This window comes from Leptonychotes weddellii, chromosome 4, assembly GCF_054177405.1.
Source record: "Leptonychotes weddellii isolate Sample4059 chromosome 4, ASM5417740v2, whole genome shotgun sequence".
Classification (NCBI taxonomy): Eukaryota; Metazoa; Chordata; class Mammalia; order Carnivora; family Phocidae; genus Leptonychotes; species Leptonychotes weddellii.
This window is the reverse complement of record NC_138372.1, coordinates 91,836,309-91,855,317: the sequence shown is the minus strand read 5'-3', so window position 1 is coordinate 91,855,317 and position 19,009 is coordinate 91,836,309. Positions and strand designations below refer to the sequence as shown.

Sequence of the window (19,009 nt, the reverse complement as noted above, 5' to 3'; positions counted from 1 at the left end):
CCCAGATGGTTAAGCTTAATGCAGCATTTTGTGTACAAGTACCCTAGAGCACATTCAGGCAATCTAAATTTTTGAACTGAGCACTTTTTATGTCTGACTCCTAAGTAAATGACATACAAAAGAGTTTGATGTTTTTCTTCTTTCTTATGGTTAAAGAAGAATGGAGAATTTTATTCTAGACCCTTGAAACTCAATACTCTTCTGGGCTGCTCCCTCTCCTCCTCTTCAATTATGAGAGTAGTTGTAAAGTGCCATATCCTGACCTCGCTTGCTTTGGCAAGTTTAACAAGCCATTGTGGTAGAAACAAGGTATTGCCCAGAGGCCACTAGAATTCATTTGGTATTTGCTCCAGATTCCACAGGGTCCTCCTTCTGACACACATGTTGACAGCCTGAGAACTTGCAGAAATTTTTCTATAGTTTTATGCATTAAAAAACCCTCAGCTTTGTTGGCCCTTTGTTTGGGGACTGGTAGCCTCTTCCTTTTTTCTTCTTTTTTTAGAGATTACTTTTAAATAGACTCAATCAATCAAAAAATATTTCATTATCACCTACAATCAACTGTGATAAGCTACTTGAGTAATAAAAGCATTAAGTTATTCAAGTATGTTAAGTGTAAGTATTTTCAAGAATGTTATAGTCTGATAGGAAATGTATGTGTGGATACATACACATTATCTATCTGCTTATCTATCTAATCACATTAAATATTAATAATAGAAATCAGGGTATGGTATGAACTCTTGGAGTGTATGAGTCATCAAATAGGTCAATCTAAGTTAAGAAATGGTGCTATTTCAGCAATGAGTCCTCAGCATATTTTATAGTAATAATTTCCAAAGTGTAAAAAAAGCAGCCAATTTGGGAATTAGAGGAATTGGACTTTGGTGTGTTTAGCGTTCTTCATAAGAGGAGACTCTCTAAGCTTTTATTCCTGCTACTTCTCCCCCTCTGACTGTTGAGCTTACTGCCTATTCCCCTTCATAGGAGGATGTTTCCTGCCATGAGAGTGAAAATCACTGGCCTGGACCCACACCAGCAGTATTACATAGCAATGGACATTGTGCCTGTGGACAATAAAAGATACAGGTAATGATGACCCTGGGGTGTGGAACTGTGGACATCACCAGCATTCCAAGACAGTTCTTTAAATCATTAGATGAAGCATTTTCACAGTGCACTGTACAATGCACTATAGGGAACAAGAATGGAGGATATGCCAATAACCTGTAGCAAAGCACCATGCAGGAAGTAGTCACTCGTGGTTGGAAATCAGGACTTAGTAATGATTTTGTCTGGAATCCTCCCTGTGTCTCTGGAGAGAGCGGGACTGTATAGTGTCTGCCAGGGTTACAAAAATCAAATGAATATTAGGTCTAAAATTAATTCAGTTAACATTGAAAGTGATTAACATATTGAATGATTTGGTTTATGAAATACTAAATGAGTTGAGATGATTTATTTTGGAGAGGTGGAGGAGGAGTGGACCAGTGCAGTATATTCAATCATATGTCTGATGGATTATCCTGTGGATGATGGAGGGGAAGAAGAGGAGAATTGGGTAAGATTTCAAGAACAACATTTAGTAAAGGAGAATTATTGTTTATCAATATGGGTTGTGAGCGAGTTTGTTAAGTAACTTTCCTTCAAAGTCATTACAGTCCAACACGATGTCTTTGTTTCTTGGATGGCTTACACATAGTTCTTGCCAGACACAAACTGTGCCTTAATCTCTTGAGATGTCAATCAGGTCAGTGAATCATGGCTCATTTTTGAAATGTTTGAGAACTTGGCTCCAAACCTATGAAGTAGGAGGGGAGAGATGAATGAATGGGAAAGACCAGCCTAGTATGGTAGAGGGAGAGAGCTGCCCAAGAGAGAAGTTATCTGGATGCAGGACTTAGCACAGGAGATGTTTCCAATCTGTTTTAGAGGATCTTGTGATTTGGACTGAGTGCCTCTGTTTGCTAGCATCCAGGTCCTGTGTGGTCCTTTAATAAGTGAGAAGCAGGGAGGTGCCAAATCCGTAGAGAACTCTCTTCAGAAGTACAGGGCAATTGGCAAACTGGAAAACTGACCTCCTTTGCTACTAAACAACATCTCACTTCCAGTGCCTTTGTGGGAAAATAATGTGGATGATGATGATATTCAAAACTGGATTCATCAAAGAAACACTAAAACACTAACTGGGAAGACTTGGTGGTGTTTCTGGGAATGGTTGCACTGAGGCAAAAACCCTCCATTTTCATAGAAATGCCTCAAAATTCAGATTCTCAGCAAAGAAATGGTTAATAAGTAAGAGGCTTGGAGGGTCTCTGCACATGGCTGTGTTTTATAGGACAATATGGAAGATGTTTTTAATAAGGAACCAAATCCTGAACAAGTGGCCAACGGATTATATGGTTTGAATTTGAAAGGTGAAAGGTTGCAGTAAAATACCTTTTCCATAGCTAGACACATGGGCTCAGGATGCCTGTGTGCACACAGGGGTGGAAGGCAAGGAGAGGGAAAAGAAAGAAAAAGGACTGTGAGAATGTTTTCCTTGTGAGGGCTGTAGCTTTGATCATTAACCACAACCCTTTGCTGCCCTCCCCCAACCCACCTCTTTCTCCATTTTCATCTCTATCTGATTGTCCCTGGTTCTCTACCCTACTCCTTTTCTCTGTTGTATTCTCTGTTTAATCCTTACTATTTTCCATCTTGTCATCTCTCTGTCTCTCCCGTCTCCTGTCTCTACTGGCTTTCTTGGGCCTCTCTTCCCTCTCTGTATCTGTCTCTGATTTCGCCTCTCTCCCTCTCCACCTCAGATATGTGTACCACAGCTCCAAGTGGATGGTGGCTGGCAACGCGGACTCCCCTGTGCCCCCAAGAGTTTATATACACCCTGATTCTCTAGCTTCTGGAGATACTTGGATGAGACAGGTGGTCAGTTTCGACAAACTCAAGCTGACCAACAATGAGTTGGATGATCAAGGACATGTGAGTCAAAGAATCCCATCCATCTCCCTCTTCCTCCCTTTTGGCTCTAGAGCTGATTAGCCCTAGGCTTTTTCAAACAGGTAAAATAAGAAGCTCTATGCCATTTGGAGTCATTTTAAGTAACTAGGCATACAAGTTCCTTTTTTTCTTCCCATGAAATTTCATTTATTACAAATCTAACATTTAGCAAACGTCTGCTGTGCATCAGATTGTGTTTATCAGACAAGAGTTCTCATGTTCTGGGAACCCACAGTCTAGTCAGGGATTAGTTTGAAGACAGAAACACAGGACAAGTTTAAAAATGGTGAAAGAAGTCACAAAAGTCAGTGGAATAACTCACAGGGCAATAAACTCAGAGAAACAATTAAGTGACAGTTTGGGCTGATTTGTTGAGAAATTCATGCATTTTTAAGAGAAGAATAGGTTTTAAGACTTTCCAGGTATAATTAGAGCACTTGATGTTATTAATTTATCTTTAGTGGCAAGACATACATAGAACTTTCACTGAATGTGAGGGTCCAGATTGGGTGCTATAGGAAGATTGAAGAACTAAAACCATGGGTCTTATCTTTAAGGGAATGACATTTTTCGAAGGAAGGGAGAATGCACATATACATTCACTCTCATAGTGAGTGGTCATAAATTTGGTAACAAAGTGCAAATGACAGCTTATAGAATTTAAAGACAGCATGAGCCCGTGATGAAACTTTGAAGCAGGAAGGAGCAACTGTCCCATAGCAGAGGTTCTGAGACATTTCAGCGGAGTGTTGTTTTCTGGTGTTGGGACAGTTGTTCAGTATTGTTCAGTTAAGGCAAGCATACTGCATCCACCACCCATGATTGGGATACTCTGCTGTATGGGTCCATGTAATGCTATCCGGTCACTTAGTCCTTCCTGCCATAGGCAAGTACACTGGCTTCCAGTTTCTTATACATCTCCCCCCACCCAACCCCCATCTGTGTTTTTCCTATAATGCTTCTATCCTGTGGTTATATTTGCATGAGAGCTTGAAAAGATGTAAGGACCTTTGAGCCACTCTGGCATAATGTGGCCCCTTCTCATTTCAGATCATTCTGCACTCTATGCACAAATACCAGCCTCGAGTTCACGTGATCCGCAAGGATTTCAGCAGTGACCTTTCGCCCACCAAACCTGTCCCTGTTGGGGATGGAGTGAAAACATTCAACTTCCCTGAGACTGTGTTTACCACAGTCACAGCCTACCAGAACCAGCAGGTAAGAGGCTGCCTTTGAGAGGCTCCTGCTGTATCTGCTGTTCAAGGAGCTTATTCATGCCTTTGGTAAGAAATACTTAGTCCTTCTACATGACACCGAAGAACTGGAATGAGAGATGCCAGGCTTGCTGTGCAAACACCATGTTGGTGATGACAAGGCCATGATGCCTAGTAGCAGCTGGTATAATCTAGATTTAGATCAAAGACAAAATCTTTGACCAGGAGGACCGAATCTCCTAGGTCATTTTCATGTCTCTCTGTACTTGTACCCGTGTTCATGGTCTCTCCTGCATCTTGGCAAATGTTCCTCATCATTTGCAATTCCTTTGCAAGTACCAAGGTTTGATTCATTCCTTCCCTCTTCTCTGCAATTTTCCGTATATCCCTGCAGTGGCTACATCAAAGTCATCAAGCCTCTCAAACCCCGTTGAAGACCCACTGCTTCCATTTACACTATCAGACTAAATTTACCTCTGTGTGATCACCAGCCACACCCTAACATCTGTGTTTTTATGTCAGCAATATGTTCATTTATTCCATAAATGTTTGAGATCTTGAGAACTTACAATAGTCTAAGCTTAGTAGAGAAATTGAGCAGATTAGGATTTATTTCTCCATAAGCAAAGAAGAGTTTTAGGTGAGTGAAAGACATGTAAATACATAATGATAAAGCAGTGAAATAATTTAATGACAGAGATGTGGACAGGGTGTTCTTGTGTCTAGGGAATGAGGGAAGTTTTCCTGGAGGAGCTAATGCTTTCTCTGATGATGAGACACACATAAGAATTGGCCAGATTGGGGCACCTGGGTGGCTCAGTCAGTTAAGCATCTGCCTTCGGCTCAGGTCGTGATCTCGGGGTCCTGGGATCAAGCCCCACGTTGGGCTCCCTGCTCAGTGGGGAGTCTGCTTCTTCCTCTGCCCACCTCTGCTTGTGTGCGCATGCTCTCTCTCTCTCTCAAAAAATAAATAAAGTCTTTAAAAAAAAAAAAAGAATTGGCCAGACTAATGGGGGAAGTATGGCAGGGGAGTGTTGTATGGGGAGAGGGAGAGAGACGCCAAGTCTGGAACTGTGGGCATTCTAGACAATGTTCTTTTTTTGAGGAGGGTGAGTAGATGGATTTATAAGTGATCTCACTTTATGTAATTCCCTGAAAATTGCATGAGAGTCTCATTTTTTGCAAATTAGACTGTATTTCATCTTTTGACAATTTGTTTAATTAATAGGATCCTGAGGTGAATCCTTTTCTGAAAATAAGAGTTTCTGCTTGTTTATTTTGCTTGAAAGTCTGTGTACTTTTATTTTGGACCTGCTTGGAGCAAAATGAACTTATACCACAATACTCAATACCTTTTGTGTTGGATGCTATGCTTAGTGCTCTGACAAAGAAAGAGAGGAAAAATACTCATTTATTAAGTATTTATTGAGTGCTTACTATGTGCCAGGCAAGTGAAGGTGAGTGATATAATCTTTGGTTTATATAGAAAGAGTATTTTGGTCTTTCATAGTGCATTTGCCTAAGACTCCTTAGATATTCTTTGCCTCCAGAGGAATTTGATATACAACAACCCTTCAGTCTGGTAGACAAGTACTATATGCTTGTTGGGCTTTCTCAGCAGCTGTAAAGCATTCCCAACTTCAGATTTTCCTTGTGGTTGCCACATTTGATCTATAGTAGAGGAAGAGTTTTAGTTTGCTTTGGATGTTATTAAAAAACTATTGAACCCTTTCAAACTCCTTAGGTAGTAAACAGAAGCCATGGAGGGTCCTTACAGGAATCTTTAATATCAAGATTTTTCAAGCTCTGAAACAAGATAGTGCAGCAATATAGATAATGCCCTTGGGAGTGATTGGAACCTTGGGATTAATTGTGGTTCAGGAGAGGAGGGGAGCACAAGTCTAAATTCTTTGAATAACTGATGGGACTTTTTCCCAAGACAGCCAGCCACCATTTTAATCATTAGTTTCTCATGAAGGCAGAGATGTGGCAACAAATATTACAACTTTAGAATTTAGCTTGTTGGGCAAACCAGAACACTGGTGAATGAATATTCTGCTGCCTCACCGTGATCAGTTATAGAGGCCATGAGGGTCAGTACTGTCACCCAAGCTGAAATTAAAAAGCCACAACTCACCGTGACAATGTCAATGAAAGAAGACCAAACATGGCTGCCTGCAATCCCTCTCACTTCTACCTTCTCTCACAGCATTCCTGTGTCTGAGGACATTCTACTCATACGAATATTTTGTCTTCATCTGGACTGGGGTGGGAGCAGTGGTGGTTTGTTGGGGGTGGGGCACCATGATTAAGTTCATGGGATTTGGTAGCAGCCATACCTGGTTTGATTTCTCACCTTTCCACGGTTGGATTGTATGACCTTGAGCAAGTTTCTTAACTCCCTTCATCAGTATTTCCTGGCCTGAAAATGTCCTGGCCTCACCGAATTAGTGATGAGGACTAGATGAGGGAACACGCGTAAAGTCACTAGTAGAAGCCTACATTGGTCAATGGCTGGGTCTGCACAAGCATGAAGGGGAGGGGGGAGTAGAGGCAATTATACAGCATAAATTGCTTATTAAGGAGAAAGTGGATCGTTGGGATTTAGAGGACCTGCATTGGCTCTTGAAGGTGTTATAACCAATAGGTAACCAGTTTGATCTTTCTGTTGTAATGTCATGTTGGTGAATTCATGATGTGCTGACATTCAAAATAGATGAGTCACGCATACTCACTTCTGCCCGGGTTGAAATCAAGGTAACAGCTTTTGCCCGTTTAACAAGGCTTCATTCCCCAGATACATCAACAAGCACAATTATTTAACATTCTTTTTGGCTGTGTAGATATGATTTCATATAACACAGTGTCTTCTAGTAAAGCAAACTAACCTCGGGTCTTTCCCCCAGGAATCTGGAGGTCTGCATCCTGTTACCTAGCAATCATTTTCACACTTGTCACAGAGATGCCGGGTAGCATAAACCATTCTCTTCTGTGAGCTAGATCACCTACTACTGTGTTTTTATTTCCCTCAACTGTCTTGAATGAGAAAGATTACTATTTTATGACAAAATTATTTACTTCATGTATTTCTTTTTAAAGGAATGGCTAGGAGGCATGAGAGAGTAAAGAGGAAAAGTCAGTGGAGGGGGGGAGTCCTCATTGTTCTCAGGAACACAATGAAGGAAGGACAGTGTGAGGAATGGAATTGAAGTGAAATGTTATCCAGTCTTCCTAAGGAAAGGCAGTGGGCTAGTAGTTTGGAGACCTGGGTTTTCATCCTAAATGAACTACTAGCTACCTATGTCATTCTGAGCAAGGTATTTTCTTTTGGGGTTTTGATTTCTTCTTCAAGAAAATGACCAGTTGGCCTCTGTTTTCTAAGTTCTCTATTAGCTCTGAAATCATAATTTCTCCCTCTTTTTTTTCTGCATGTTTTTAGTTGAGGGTGGGGAACAATTTATTGTTTTCAAGCAGAGGCAGTCAACACACACAAGTATTGAAAATTATTCGAATGTTCATGTGTGTCAACTCTTTTTTAACCCCCACAACAGGTGAGACCAATAGAGTTGTAGCAAGTCCGCACTTGAAAGGTGGGAAAGGTGTTTTGTTGCTCGTAAACAAAATATTCCAAGCTATACTATGCCTTTGTCACCCCTGCCAGTCCTCTCCATTGTTAAAGCCTGTATTTCCTGTTGGCTTCCATCTTGCCACTGAGGCTGGCGGGACACCTGACTCCCCACACATCCAGTCTGCCACTAAACTATGTTGCTTCTACTGATGGAATATTTTCTTCTTTCTCATCTTACTGCTTCTACCCTTGTTCTGGACCCACCCTCCTTCCACCTTAGGCTGTTGTGACAGCTTCCAGCCGAGTCACCTGGACTGCATGGTTAATGTCTCATGAGCCATCACATATATTCACTGAGGGATGGGTCTTCCTAAAACATAGCTCAGATTGCGTCATTTCTCTGTCAAAAACTGTTGACTCCTCAGTGCCGGAAGGGAGTGTATATAGTCCGAGATCCCGAGTCTTTCCATTAAGGTCCTCTGTAGCTAGTTACCAGCTACATTTCTAGGCTCATTTCCCACTAATCATCATCATGCATCCACAGGAGTTCAGCGATCTAGTTGGAGTTTTACTGTTGCTTGCACTTGGTAGCAGCTTTGCTTTTGCTTGTGCTGTTGTCTTTCCAGGAATGACCTTTCTGTTCACCTTTATCTGTCTAGCTTCCTTCTACTCTTCGAACATTTTCCCCTACAACGTTCCTTACGTTTTTCGGCTTCGAATGAGCTTTCCGTCATCGCACCGTTAGTGTGCTGTACCTCTCTCATGACCCTGTCACATTCTAAGCTGTGCGTGTGACCAGTCTTCCTCTCAATATTTTGAGCTTTTTGAGAACCAAACATCGTGCCTCTACAAAACCCGGGAGTTAGGGGACTCAGGTTCTAGACTCAACTCTGCAGCTGACAGACTCTACTGCTTCTGACAGATTGCTTCACCTCCGAATCCTCATTTGCAAATCGGTGGTTTGCTTCTCAGCTACCAGTCTGTGGAGACGTTTTTTATAGTCCACCGAAAGATGAGAAAAATAAAGGCAGGATAGGGGCAGTTTATACCTGTAAACGTTCATTTAAATAGGCTGTATTTTATTTTGTCCTTTTAACCTTTTTTTTTTTTAAATTTTTATTATTATTATTTTTTTCTTTTAACCTTTTTTGATACTAAAATGTCACTTAATTTATGAAATAATGATGGCAGGAGATCGTGGATTGATGTAATTCTTTTAGTTTGACAGAATAAATATGGAATATCAATGTTGACCCCTTAAATGTTGGAGGGAGAGAATTAGAATTGTCCTGAAGCCCAGAAACCACTAATTAAGAAGAAGGACCCTTCCATCTGCGTAACTCTAAGGCATTTGTGTCTGTCCGGTGGTGCACAGCACTGAATATGTGCTTGGAAAAGGACTGAATGAATAATTAGCCAACACACCTCCACTACCAGTTTCCTTACATAGCTGTGGTCCTGCTTTTTTGGGTATAAGTAGTCGTGAAATGTGAAGAAAGAGTTTCTATTTTCATGAAATATTTTATGCTTTTCTTTCCCCCCTTCCCATTCCTTCCTCCCACCCTTGCTGACTGACCCAAAGACTCCCAGGGCCTCTAGCATACTGAAGTTATTATTACTATTATTTGCTCTTGGAGTGCCAACTTGGCAGGCCTAAGGCAGAGAGGAAGGTACACCATGCCCAGAATCTCATCGTGGAGAATAAAGTGGTAGAAGTGGGAATAAAGGTGACTCTACACTGAACGCTTTTTCTTGGAAGAAGCTGACGCCAACATGTCCTCATGGAATTAGCAGGAAGTTTCCGTTGCAGAGTCTTTGTCTTCTCTAAGGGGAAAAGATGGCCGAACCTTGATATATATATATATATTTTTTCCCCCAAACAGGAAACTAGATTTCAAAAAGACACAGCCCTGTTCTCCTCAGGTAACACAGTCTTATTTCTTGATGAGAATTGGCTACATGAACCAGATAGGAAGTCTGGAACCACAGCCAGGTTTGCGTAAGCAAATCCAATAGGAGCTCTGAGCCACTCATTATATCCTAAACTATCGAGCCCGTTGTGCTCTAACTTTTCAATCAAATCAGTGCAGAGGTTTTTTATTTTTTATTTTTCATATGGGCTGAGTTTTTTTTTTTCTTCCCTGATGAATACCTTTCAAAGCAATATGGTAGAAAAAAAAAAAAAGAATAACTAAGAGAGTGTTAATAAGGGAAGGCCTTTTCAGCCTTGGTATTGTAAAATCATACTCAGGATATTGAAGTTTCATTTTCTTTGTAGGTTGTGCGATTTATGTCTGCGCCATGCACTGTGAGGTGTACCTCATTTATTAACTGCCTGGACGTTTCTAGGCAAAAAGTCAGTGAAAATGATTAAAACCAAAGGTGGTAAGCCAGCAGCCACCTCTTCCTGTGCTATGGTCTTCGATGACGCAGACTGTAAAATCAGGATAATGGAAATCAAATCGGGGAAGAAAAATGCTTCCCCAACCTCTGACTTTCCATGTCTCCTCATTATCACTTTGAGCAGGTTTGAACATGACTGCTGCAGAATAGTTTTAGCTGCGCAGACAGTTACTAATAGACCTCATTCTGCCCAGGAGGACATTTGAGACTTCCGTCTGTGGTGCTCCAGTGAAAGCAGATAGGATCGAGGGAGTTGTCTGGTCTGTATTCTCTAAGGCTTGTTATGGCTTTGGGGCTGGTAATCCCTCTTTCCCACATTATTCATTCATGCGCTCACTCACTCATTCACTCACTGAACAAATATTCATTGAGCCCAAAGAGCATGTCATGTTAGGTTCTTAATAAAATGGTGTAGAAAATAGGCACGGTTCTTACCTGAAAGCATCCTATTTTGGAGGGATGATCAAGGACCATCTCTCTCAGGAGGTAACATTTACACTGAGACTTAGGACGAGGCATCAGCTATGTGAAGAGCACAGAAAAGAACATTTTTTTGACTGGAGATAGAGTGAGTGTGAGGGGCCTGAGCAGGGAAAGAGCTTGACACACTCAGCTCTGAGAGCAGCTGAGTTTGGCGGGAGCCTGTGGCCCAGGTGTAGCGGAGCATGGGTGGGGATGGAGAGCTAGGCAGGGGCCCTGCAAGGCCAGCCAAGGAGTTTGGGTTGAGTTTTGAGTAGAGTGATAGCCACTGATGAGAATGACGTGGTTCACGTATCTGTTAACAAAGATCACTTTGGTTGCTTTGTAGAGAAGAGACCGGACAGGGACGAGGGTGGAAGAAGAGAGATTAGTCCCAAGGTTATATAGAGTAGTTTAATGAAAAGATGACTGTGTTCTGGTTGAAGGTGGGGAGATGGAGACTGACAGCCATATTTGGGTCTAATTGATAAACGTAACTTTGGAGTAGGGTTGAAAATTAACTATTCAAATGAGTCTCCCACACTACTCCAGAGGGCCTCTAGATGTGTGGTGTGTGCTCAGGGCAGAGGGCCTCACTGGCCTCTCTTGGTGACCGTCATGTCTAGTCTGGGCCTTGGGTCCCTTGTGTGGACATGCTCTACTGATAGGAGACTGCTGAGCTTGTGCTGTCATGTTTTTGCTTCAGTTGGACCTCCTGGGCCTCCCTGGCTGGCTCAGCCTCACCTCAGGGCTCATCTGGGTCCTCCACTGGGCTCCTGCCTAGGCTATGGCACCTCTGTGTTAGGGTCACCTTCCCTTCCCTCTACAGTCACCTTCCATGTGAGAACCTCTAAGTCCCTGACTCACCATGGAAAGGGCGATAGGAGGCGTGGAGATGCTGACTTGTCCTCTTCCTGATTCTTTAGACTGGGAGGCATTTTTACTTTGATGCAGCCGGCCCTGTGTGTGTGTGTGTGTGTGTGTGGAGGTTGCCCTGCCAGTTTTCCTCTGAAGCTCCCCACCCGCACCCCTGGATTTTGGTTTGAGTAGGGAGCTAAGACACATGTAAGTCCACCTACTTGCTTCTCTTTCGTCTGTTTCCTCTTTTTTCTTTCTTTTTTTTTTTTTTAAAGATTTTATTTATTTATTCATGAGAGACAGAGAGAGAGAGGTAGAGGGAGAAGCAGGCTCCCAAGGAACAGGGAGCCCGATGTGGGACTCGATCCCAGGACCCTGGGATCATGACCTGAGCCGAAGGCAGACACTTAACCATCTGAGCCACCCAGGCGCCCTGTTTCCTCTTTTTTCATACTCCCCTGAGGTGGGAGCAGAAGATCTCTTACTTCTTTCCCCCCTTGATAAGAATTCACCTGATGTCACATCCTTGTCTTCCACAGGACAGCGGGCTTTGTGGCCCAGCTGTCATTTGCATCCCCTTTCTATGCTCTATAAGATACTCGAAGGCGCAGATGCCAGCAGGCTGGCTCTTCATATGGGAACCACGGGACTATGGATTATTGAGATTGAGAATACATTGGTTTATTCCTCCAAATTATTGTCCTTGTTACCCTGAGGATTAGTAGACATCGCCAAAGTTGTCAGCACGAGCATCAACTGGGGTCATAGTTCGGTTTATATTGCTGAAGTTGCTCTCTTCTGCCTAGAGGGTATGTAGGTGCCTAAGCAGGGCGATAAAGCATTCTGTGATATGGCCTCAGGGCAGCCTCTCATGCTGTCTCTCGCTGCCCATCTTCCCATACGCTGTGCTCTGGCCAAATTGGACTTCTCGGTGTTTCTCGCGTGCGCTTCATTCTTTCATGCTTTTCTACTTCAGGGCTCTGGCTTCCATAGTCCATGTCTTATGCAATGCTTCCCTTGTTCCTTTCTCCTCTTTTTGCACTTTTCATTAAAGTCCTACACATCCTTCGAGGCCTGGCTCATGTGCTGTGTCTGAGGTTTCACCTTCAACTTGGGACTCTCGCTACTCCCTCTGAGGCTCTCATTTGCCTTCATTGCAAACCTTACCCATTCCCGTGTTGTGTTAGTGTCTATGTGTTAGTGTATATGTCTGCTTTTTTCTTCTAGATTATAAGCTTCTGGGCCGGGGGGCACCAGACAATACGCAGCCATATATGGACTGTATATCACTGTCACCTGTGCCTCCTGTCACCTTGCTTTGCACACAAAGGTACTTGACAAATAAATAATGAGTACGCAACCACACTACATAAAGCTCTCTAAATCTCACATTAAAAGCTTCCAAACATGTAGAGAGGTGCCGTTTTTCCTAACATTTGGTGGCACTTTTCTGTTAAATCTCCACGCAGACCTCTTGGCCTGAGATAGAAAGAGCTGTGGGAAGCGGCTTTTCAACCTTTTCTCCCAGGCCCATGAAATAGAATGTCATTTTATTTACAGGAGTCTGTGGAGGCCCCCCAAACATGGCAGCACAATCATATATCAGAAACCCCTATCATAAATGAGCCGGATAGGATAAGCCAACTTGAAAGAGAAAATAAAATATTATAACCCCAACTTGAAAAGAAAATATGGTGTGTGGTTTATTGCTGTGGATTACGAAGGAAGAAAGAATGGATTTTAAGTCAAAAACAGAAAAGCAGTGACAGTCTTTAAACTCAATACAATATTCACAGGGCAGACACTCGACTTTAGAGAGCCAAAGCTTCAGGCTCCTGCTCTGGTCTATAAAAATAGATGTAAAATTGCTTTTGCTACATTATTAGTGCTGCATTATTAGTGTGCCATTCTCAAGGCAAGGAATGTTTTAGGGAAAAACATTAACTTTGGTACTTTCAAGTCAGAGTCTGTTGGTCAGAATCTCACATTGCATTTTAAAGACCTTTAAAGATTGCAGCTTTGGGAAATTCCACTCTGACAAAGTAAGATGGAAGAGGGACTTGGAAAAGATTTTCAACGTAAGAAAATCTTTAGCCATCCTGGTAATAAGTTCTGCAATGATCAGAAAGGGGAAGGTGGTCTTCAATGAGATTCCTTTCTTTCTACAGTCACCTTCCATTGAAAGTGCCTTGCCTCCTTTCCTGAGCTTCCTCACCCCCACCCCAAAGTCTCTGTTGCTTGAAGATAGTGAGTCATTGACATCTGGTTTAGACACAAAAATATCAAAAATGCCTCCCATGACCAAGGCTGAAAGTGGAAACGTAAGAACACATGTGGAATTTGTTGGTCAGGCTTGGTCTAGTCTGGGGGCATGGGGGTGGTGTGTACAACCCTCGCTGAGTTCGAAGGGGCTAAGGTAAGATGTGATAGAGAGGGGCTTATGCTCTGAGTAGAGGTTGAACCAGATGGCTCCTGAGGACCCATCCAACCTGGGTCACACAGTCGTTCATGTCTTCTGATTTGCTTGTGAGCCTTGGAGACTGGATGTAGCCTGCCCCACCGGGTCCCTCATTTATAGATTTTCCTTTGAATGCAACCTTGATAAAAGTGTAGCTACTTTTTATGTCTTTTACAAGACCATTTTAGGTCATTAAATGAACCATCTCAAGGGGCAAGGAAGGGACAACTAAAGTGAAATGGCAAATGCAGTCAATTATATGGACTTTTCAGGCTGAGGCGGGTTGTCTGGGGGTCCGATTCCATTGGATTGGATTGACTGAATCCATTTGTCCATCATTCACTCACTTGCTCGCTCATTCATTCACTCAACAAACGCTGTTCAAGTACTTCCTGTGTGTCATGTACCACGGACTTGACCATTGACCAGTTTTCTATTTCCATGCCTTTGTGTGTCTAGGCAAGTGATTTATCACCTTTTCTGGGGCAAGAAAGGTGAGCAGAAGAGATTTTATAGTCACATACTGGGAAGACCTCAGTTTTTAGGGAGAAGTGGGTCAGGTGGGTCAGACATCTGGGTGCCAGGCCCATGTCCTATATCAACTTCCATTTAAATCTCAGACTTAAAGGAAACTAAATAAAAACAACAGCTGTTACCAACAGAGTGATTTCTGTTAATTTTCCAGGAGCAACCAAAAAAGAAATCAGTTAATATAAATACAATTTATGTTCTTTGTTTGTTTCCAGATCACCAGATTAAAAATTGATCGAAACCCTTTTGCTAAAGGATTCAGAGATTCTGGAAGAAACAGGTAAGAATAATTGGGAAAGACGGTCACTGACATTTCTTTTCTTCATGACATTTTTCTCCCCCCCCACCCCATTGGTGGCTTTTGGCTCCTGCTTTTTGGGGAAAACTTGAACACTATGCCTCTGTGCTGACTCAGGCAAAGAGAGATGGATAGCTGATCTGAGAATCAAAAAGCTGTCCCCAAAAGGTTGAGTTTTCCAATTTTTGTTAACACTCTGTACATCACCAGATCAGATCCCTCATTGTGTTTTTCTCCCTACATCATGCTTGATAATCCAGTCATTTAAACCAAATTTTATGGTGATTTATTATCATCAAAAGATTGCTCCTTTTTCTGCTAAGTACTCTAGGTAGCTACAGGACCCACAGTGACACCTCATTTACTTTGTATTATCAAACAAGGAATTGTGGACAAATAAAAATTATCAGAAAATTATCACCTTTAAGATTAGCTAAAAACTGTTAAAAAATTAGCCATTTTTCTCTTAGGAGATATTCCCAAAATATGTTAGATGTTGCATGCCTTAAAGACAGTTTCTAGAACATGACCTTTCTTGATGCCTCAGCATCATCATTAGGACTAGGTTATCATGTAGGGAAACTCTTAAGAGCTGCTGACATTTACAGGACTATTTGCTCTTGTTGTAAGTGGTCTTAGTGGCTGTGGCATTTTTCTGGTTAATTCTGCTTCTCTCTAAATCCTTTCTTTCCCACCCTTCCTATATAAAATTAAAATCTGTTATCCAGAGAGCTAGGGGAGAACTGAAGTTGCTAGGGAACACAGATCTATCTAAGGTTATTCAGTCAGAAAAGCTCACTTTATATAAACCATACTGAAACCACAAATGTGACACGTGTGTCTTGTAAAGTGTGTAGGCTTTGCAATAACCATTTATGTAGTGTTCAGACATTTTCCTCATTTGGGGACATTTCTTTACATCTGAATGACACAGACCGTCAGGAGTTTTCTCTGCAAGAGTTTTCAGATAAACTATCTAGTATTATATTTAGATCACTTCATGAACTATATAATAGCACATTCTACTAGAAGCCAGATTTATGCTAAAAATCATCTGTGGTGATCATTTCCTTTACAAAATTATTTACGGAGGCACTTCTTTTTTTTTAAAAAAAGATTTACTTATTTATTTGAGAGAGAGAGAGAGAGGAAGAGAGAGTGAAGATAGGGAGGGGCAGAGGGAGAGGGAGAGAGAAATTTTAGCAGACTCCTTGCTGAGCTCAGAGCCCGATGTGGGGTTCAGTCTCACCACCCTGAGATCATGACCTGAGCCGAAACCAAGAGTCAGGTGCTTAACTGACTGCACCACCCAGGACCCCCGAAGCACTTCTTTTTTTAAAAAAAATATTTATTTGTTTTTTAAATTCCATTATGGTTAGCATACAGTGTTATATTAGTTGCAGGTGTACAATATAGTGATTCAACAATTCTGTATATTACTCAGCGCTCATCACAATAAGTGTACCCTTAATCCCCTATGGAAGCACTTCTTTGTGAAACTCTTATTTTATATTTAAAATACATTTAGATTGCTATAAAATTTTATTTACCTCAGAATTTCTTAGTGTTGTATCTACTGAAGAAAAATTCACTTAAACTTCTAGTTTGAAGATGGTGAAATTGTGTCATGTGTCCTAGATCAAGCAAGCAGTTAGTGGTGTGGCCACAGGCACAAGAACTCCAGGCCAAATGCTTTCCTGTTCAGCGAAGACCTTTGTCTTCAAAATTTAGCCAATGAGGAATGCATACTTATTCCTTCCATTTGAGACAGTCCTCTTCCTGCCAGTTAGTTTATATTCCATGTTCAGGTCGTAGAACTTGTCTGTGAACTGTTTCCTGTTGTTTCCTTTTCGGGGCTCTGCATTCTAGGCTTATTGAGGACCTTGCTAGTGATGATGTGCTCAGAATAGAAGCTGGCCTTTCATAAAGAAGCCGCAAGGGTATTTACGATCGTTAGCTTGGAGTCCATGGATGGATTTCCAGGGTTCTGTGAGTTCCCAGGTATTGTAAGGAAAATTGGTGTGTGGATGAGCAGGTGTGCATTTTTCTGGGGAGAGATCTATGGCTTTCTTCAGATTTTCAAAAAGTTCCATGACCAAGAGTTAAGAATTTCTGCCCTAGACACCGTGAGGGGTCAGCCCTATGACTTTAGTTACTTAACTACCTTCTCTTTCTTTCCTTCTGTATCTCCAGTGACATTTAGTACTTGCTTATTTTCTTCTTGGAACTTGGAAGATTGTTTTGATTTTTTCTTTTTTTTTTTTTAAGATTTATTTATTTATTTGAGAGAGAGAGTGAGAGAGAGAGAGAGCACCAGAGGGGGGAGCGGGAGAGGGAGAAGCAGACTCCCTGCTGAGCAGGGAGCCCGACGCAGGACTCGATCCCGGGACTCCAGGATCATGACCTGAGCCGAAGGCAGTCGCTTAACCAACTGAGCCACCCAGGCGCCCTGTTTTGATTTTTTCTTTGCAGTTTTTCTTCCACTGGAGTCCTCGTTTTTCAGAGGCATGACCTAGAACAGAACATTGGAATAGAGAGGCTGTACTGAGCAGCATCAGAATTCTGCTCTGAGAACTGGAACCACGCTTTAATCTGGGGAATAAGACCATGTATCTTGAAGCATTTGCCTCTGGTTAGGAAGTTGTGATGACATCTTGGTGCAAGTCCTGGGGTCCTCCTGTCCCCTCACTGGGCTAGAAGGGACCTTGATGCATCATTTGGCCCTGGCCTGGCCCAGCTCTGGGGCTGATGAATGTCTTCCTGCTCAGGACAGTTATTTGTTTGTCCTGCCTCATGGGTTACTCTTCTTTGTAAGGACTCCACGAAAGCAGAACTATGGATCCTCATTGGCCCATTTCAGTGCCTTATTTGTTATTTTTCTGGTAGCATGGTGATTCTTTGTGACGTATGCTCCATTTAAAGCTGTAGGCTACTTTAAGTAACATTAGTAATTACTGAAATTATCTGTGATTGAACACTTACTGTGTTCAGACCTTTTACTTAGGGTTTTTTTCTTCTAATCTTTAAAATGTTTTAAAATATTTTACAAATGAAGAAACAGCCTCAGAGAGCTTAAGCAGCCCCCCTAGTGTCACAGAGCAAAGCTGGAGCATGGAATAACTCCCGGTTCGCCTGACTTCAAAGCCTGTGAACTTTGTGCTCATCATGCTAACAGTTTAAATTTGACTTATTTTGTCTTCAACAGATATGGAGACTAGATCTCCTCCTCTGAAAACCCTTCATTTACTTAAAGGTACTAAAGTACCCAGAATCTTCTCTTTTCCAAATAAAACAACCTGTATATTCTCCACCTGTCTTTGTAGCGTTCCCCATGGCTTTATCATCTACTTTCTAGACTCCCCGTAAACAAGGGGCTCCCTAGTAGAGGACAGGAAATCAGGCTGAACTTCCCTAGCAGGTGAAACCATGACATAATGGCCTTGAAGTCCCCTGTCTCATGAGAGGGCAAAGATGAATCATTGAATATAGAAGCCATTTTTGTCCTCCAGCACTCTGGGAAGCTAGATTAATATAGACCCATGGGGGGCAGGTATAGGGACCCTTGTATTTTGTCTTTAAAAAGCTCAAAATGACCTGACAATCAGACTTGAAATCTCACTCCCTGCCTGCAGGATCTGATGAGGGCAAGAATTATTAATGTCATTTTGCAGATGGGAAAGATTGATGGATGAGGATATAGGGGATTATTTGTAAATCTGGGATCTGGTGGTTCTATGCCAACACCAGAATCCAGTTCCTTACCTTCCAACCAGTGCGTCACCTGTTGCCCTTCTTGTGCTAACAGAGTTCTTATAAATCTATGATCATCCCCATGCATTTTAGATGTCAAATGACTCATGGGGACGAGCATGGTTTGATGAGTTGCATATAAATGTACCCAAAACATACGGATTACATTTCCTTTAAAAACACATGGGCTTAAAAATTAGTGGAGGGGGGGAGTGCTTGGCCAATATTTTTTGGTTTTGCAGAACACAAAACATTTGTGGAATACTTTGGAGTTAAGGAATTTGCCAAACCTCAAACCAAAACACGTTTAGGTTTGTCGATCTCAATCTATCCCAGTGCAATCCAAAGGCTCAGGAAGGGAGGGGTGTGGAGGGAAGATGGGGAGGACACAGCACCCGCTGCACTCTCTTCCCATGCCTCTCCTGAGTCTCTCCCGTCCTACCAGCCTCTCAGCGAGGTGTCCTCTGAGGGGG

At 42.1% G+C, this 19,009-nt stretch overlaps 1 protein-coding gene across 5 annotated transcripts in view; it reads left to right on the top strand.

The window, feature by feature from the left end:
- The window catches only part of TBX15 (T-box transcription factor 15), a 101,915-nt gene that overhangs the window by 59,049 nt on the left and 23,857 nt on the right, over window positions 1-19,009 (top strand). For all 5 annotated transcript variants that reach the window (XM_081815789.1, XM_081815790.1, XM_081815791.1 and 2 more), the window contains 4 exons: window positions 988-1,089; window positions 2,808-2,979; window positions 4,048-4,215; window positions 14,704-14,768. In XM_081815789.1, coding sequence (XP_081671915.1) covers window positions 988-1,089; window positions 2,808-2,979; window positions 4,048-4,215; window positions 14,704-14,768 — 507 coding nt within the window. The remainder of the gene's footprint in view (window positions 1-987; window positions 1,090-2,807; window positions 2,980-4,047; window positions 4,216-14,703; window positions 14,769-19,009) is intronic.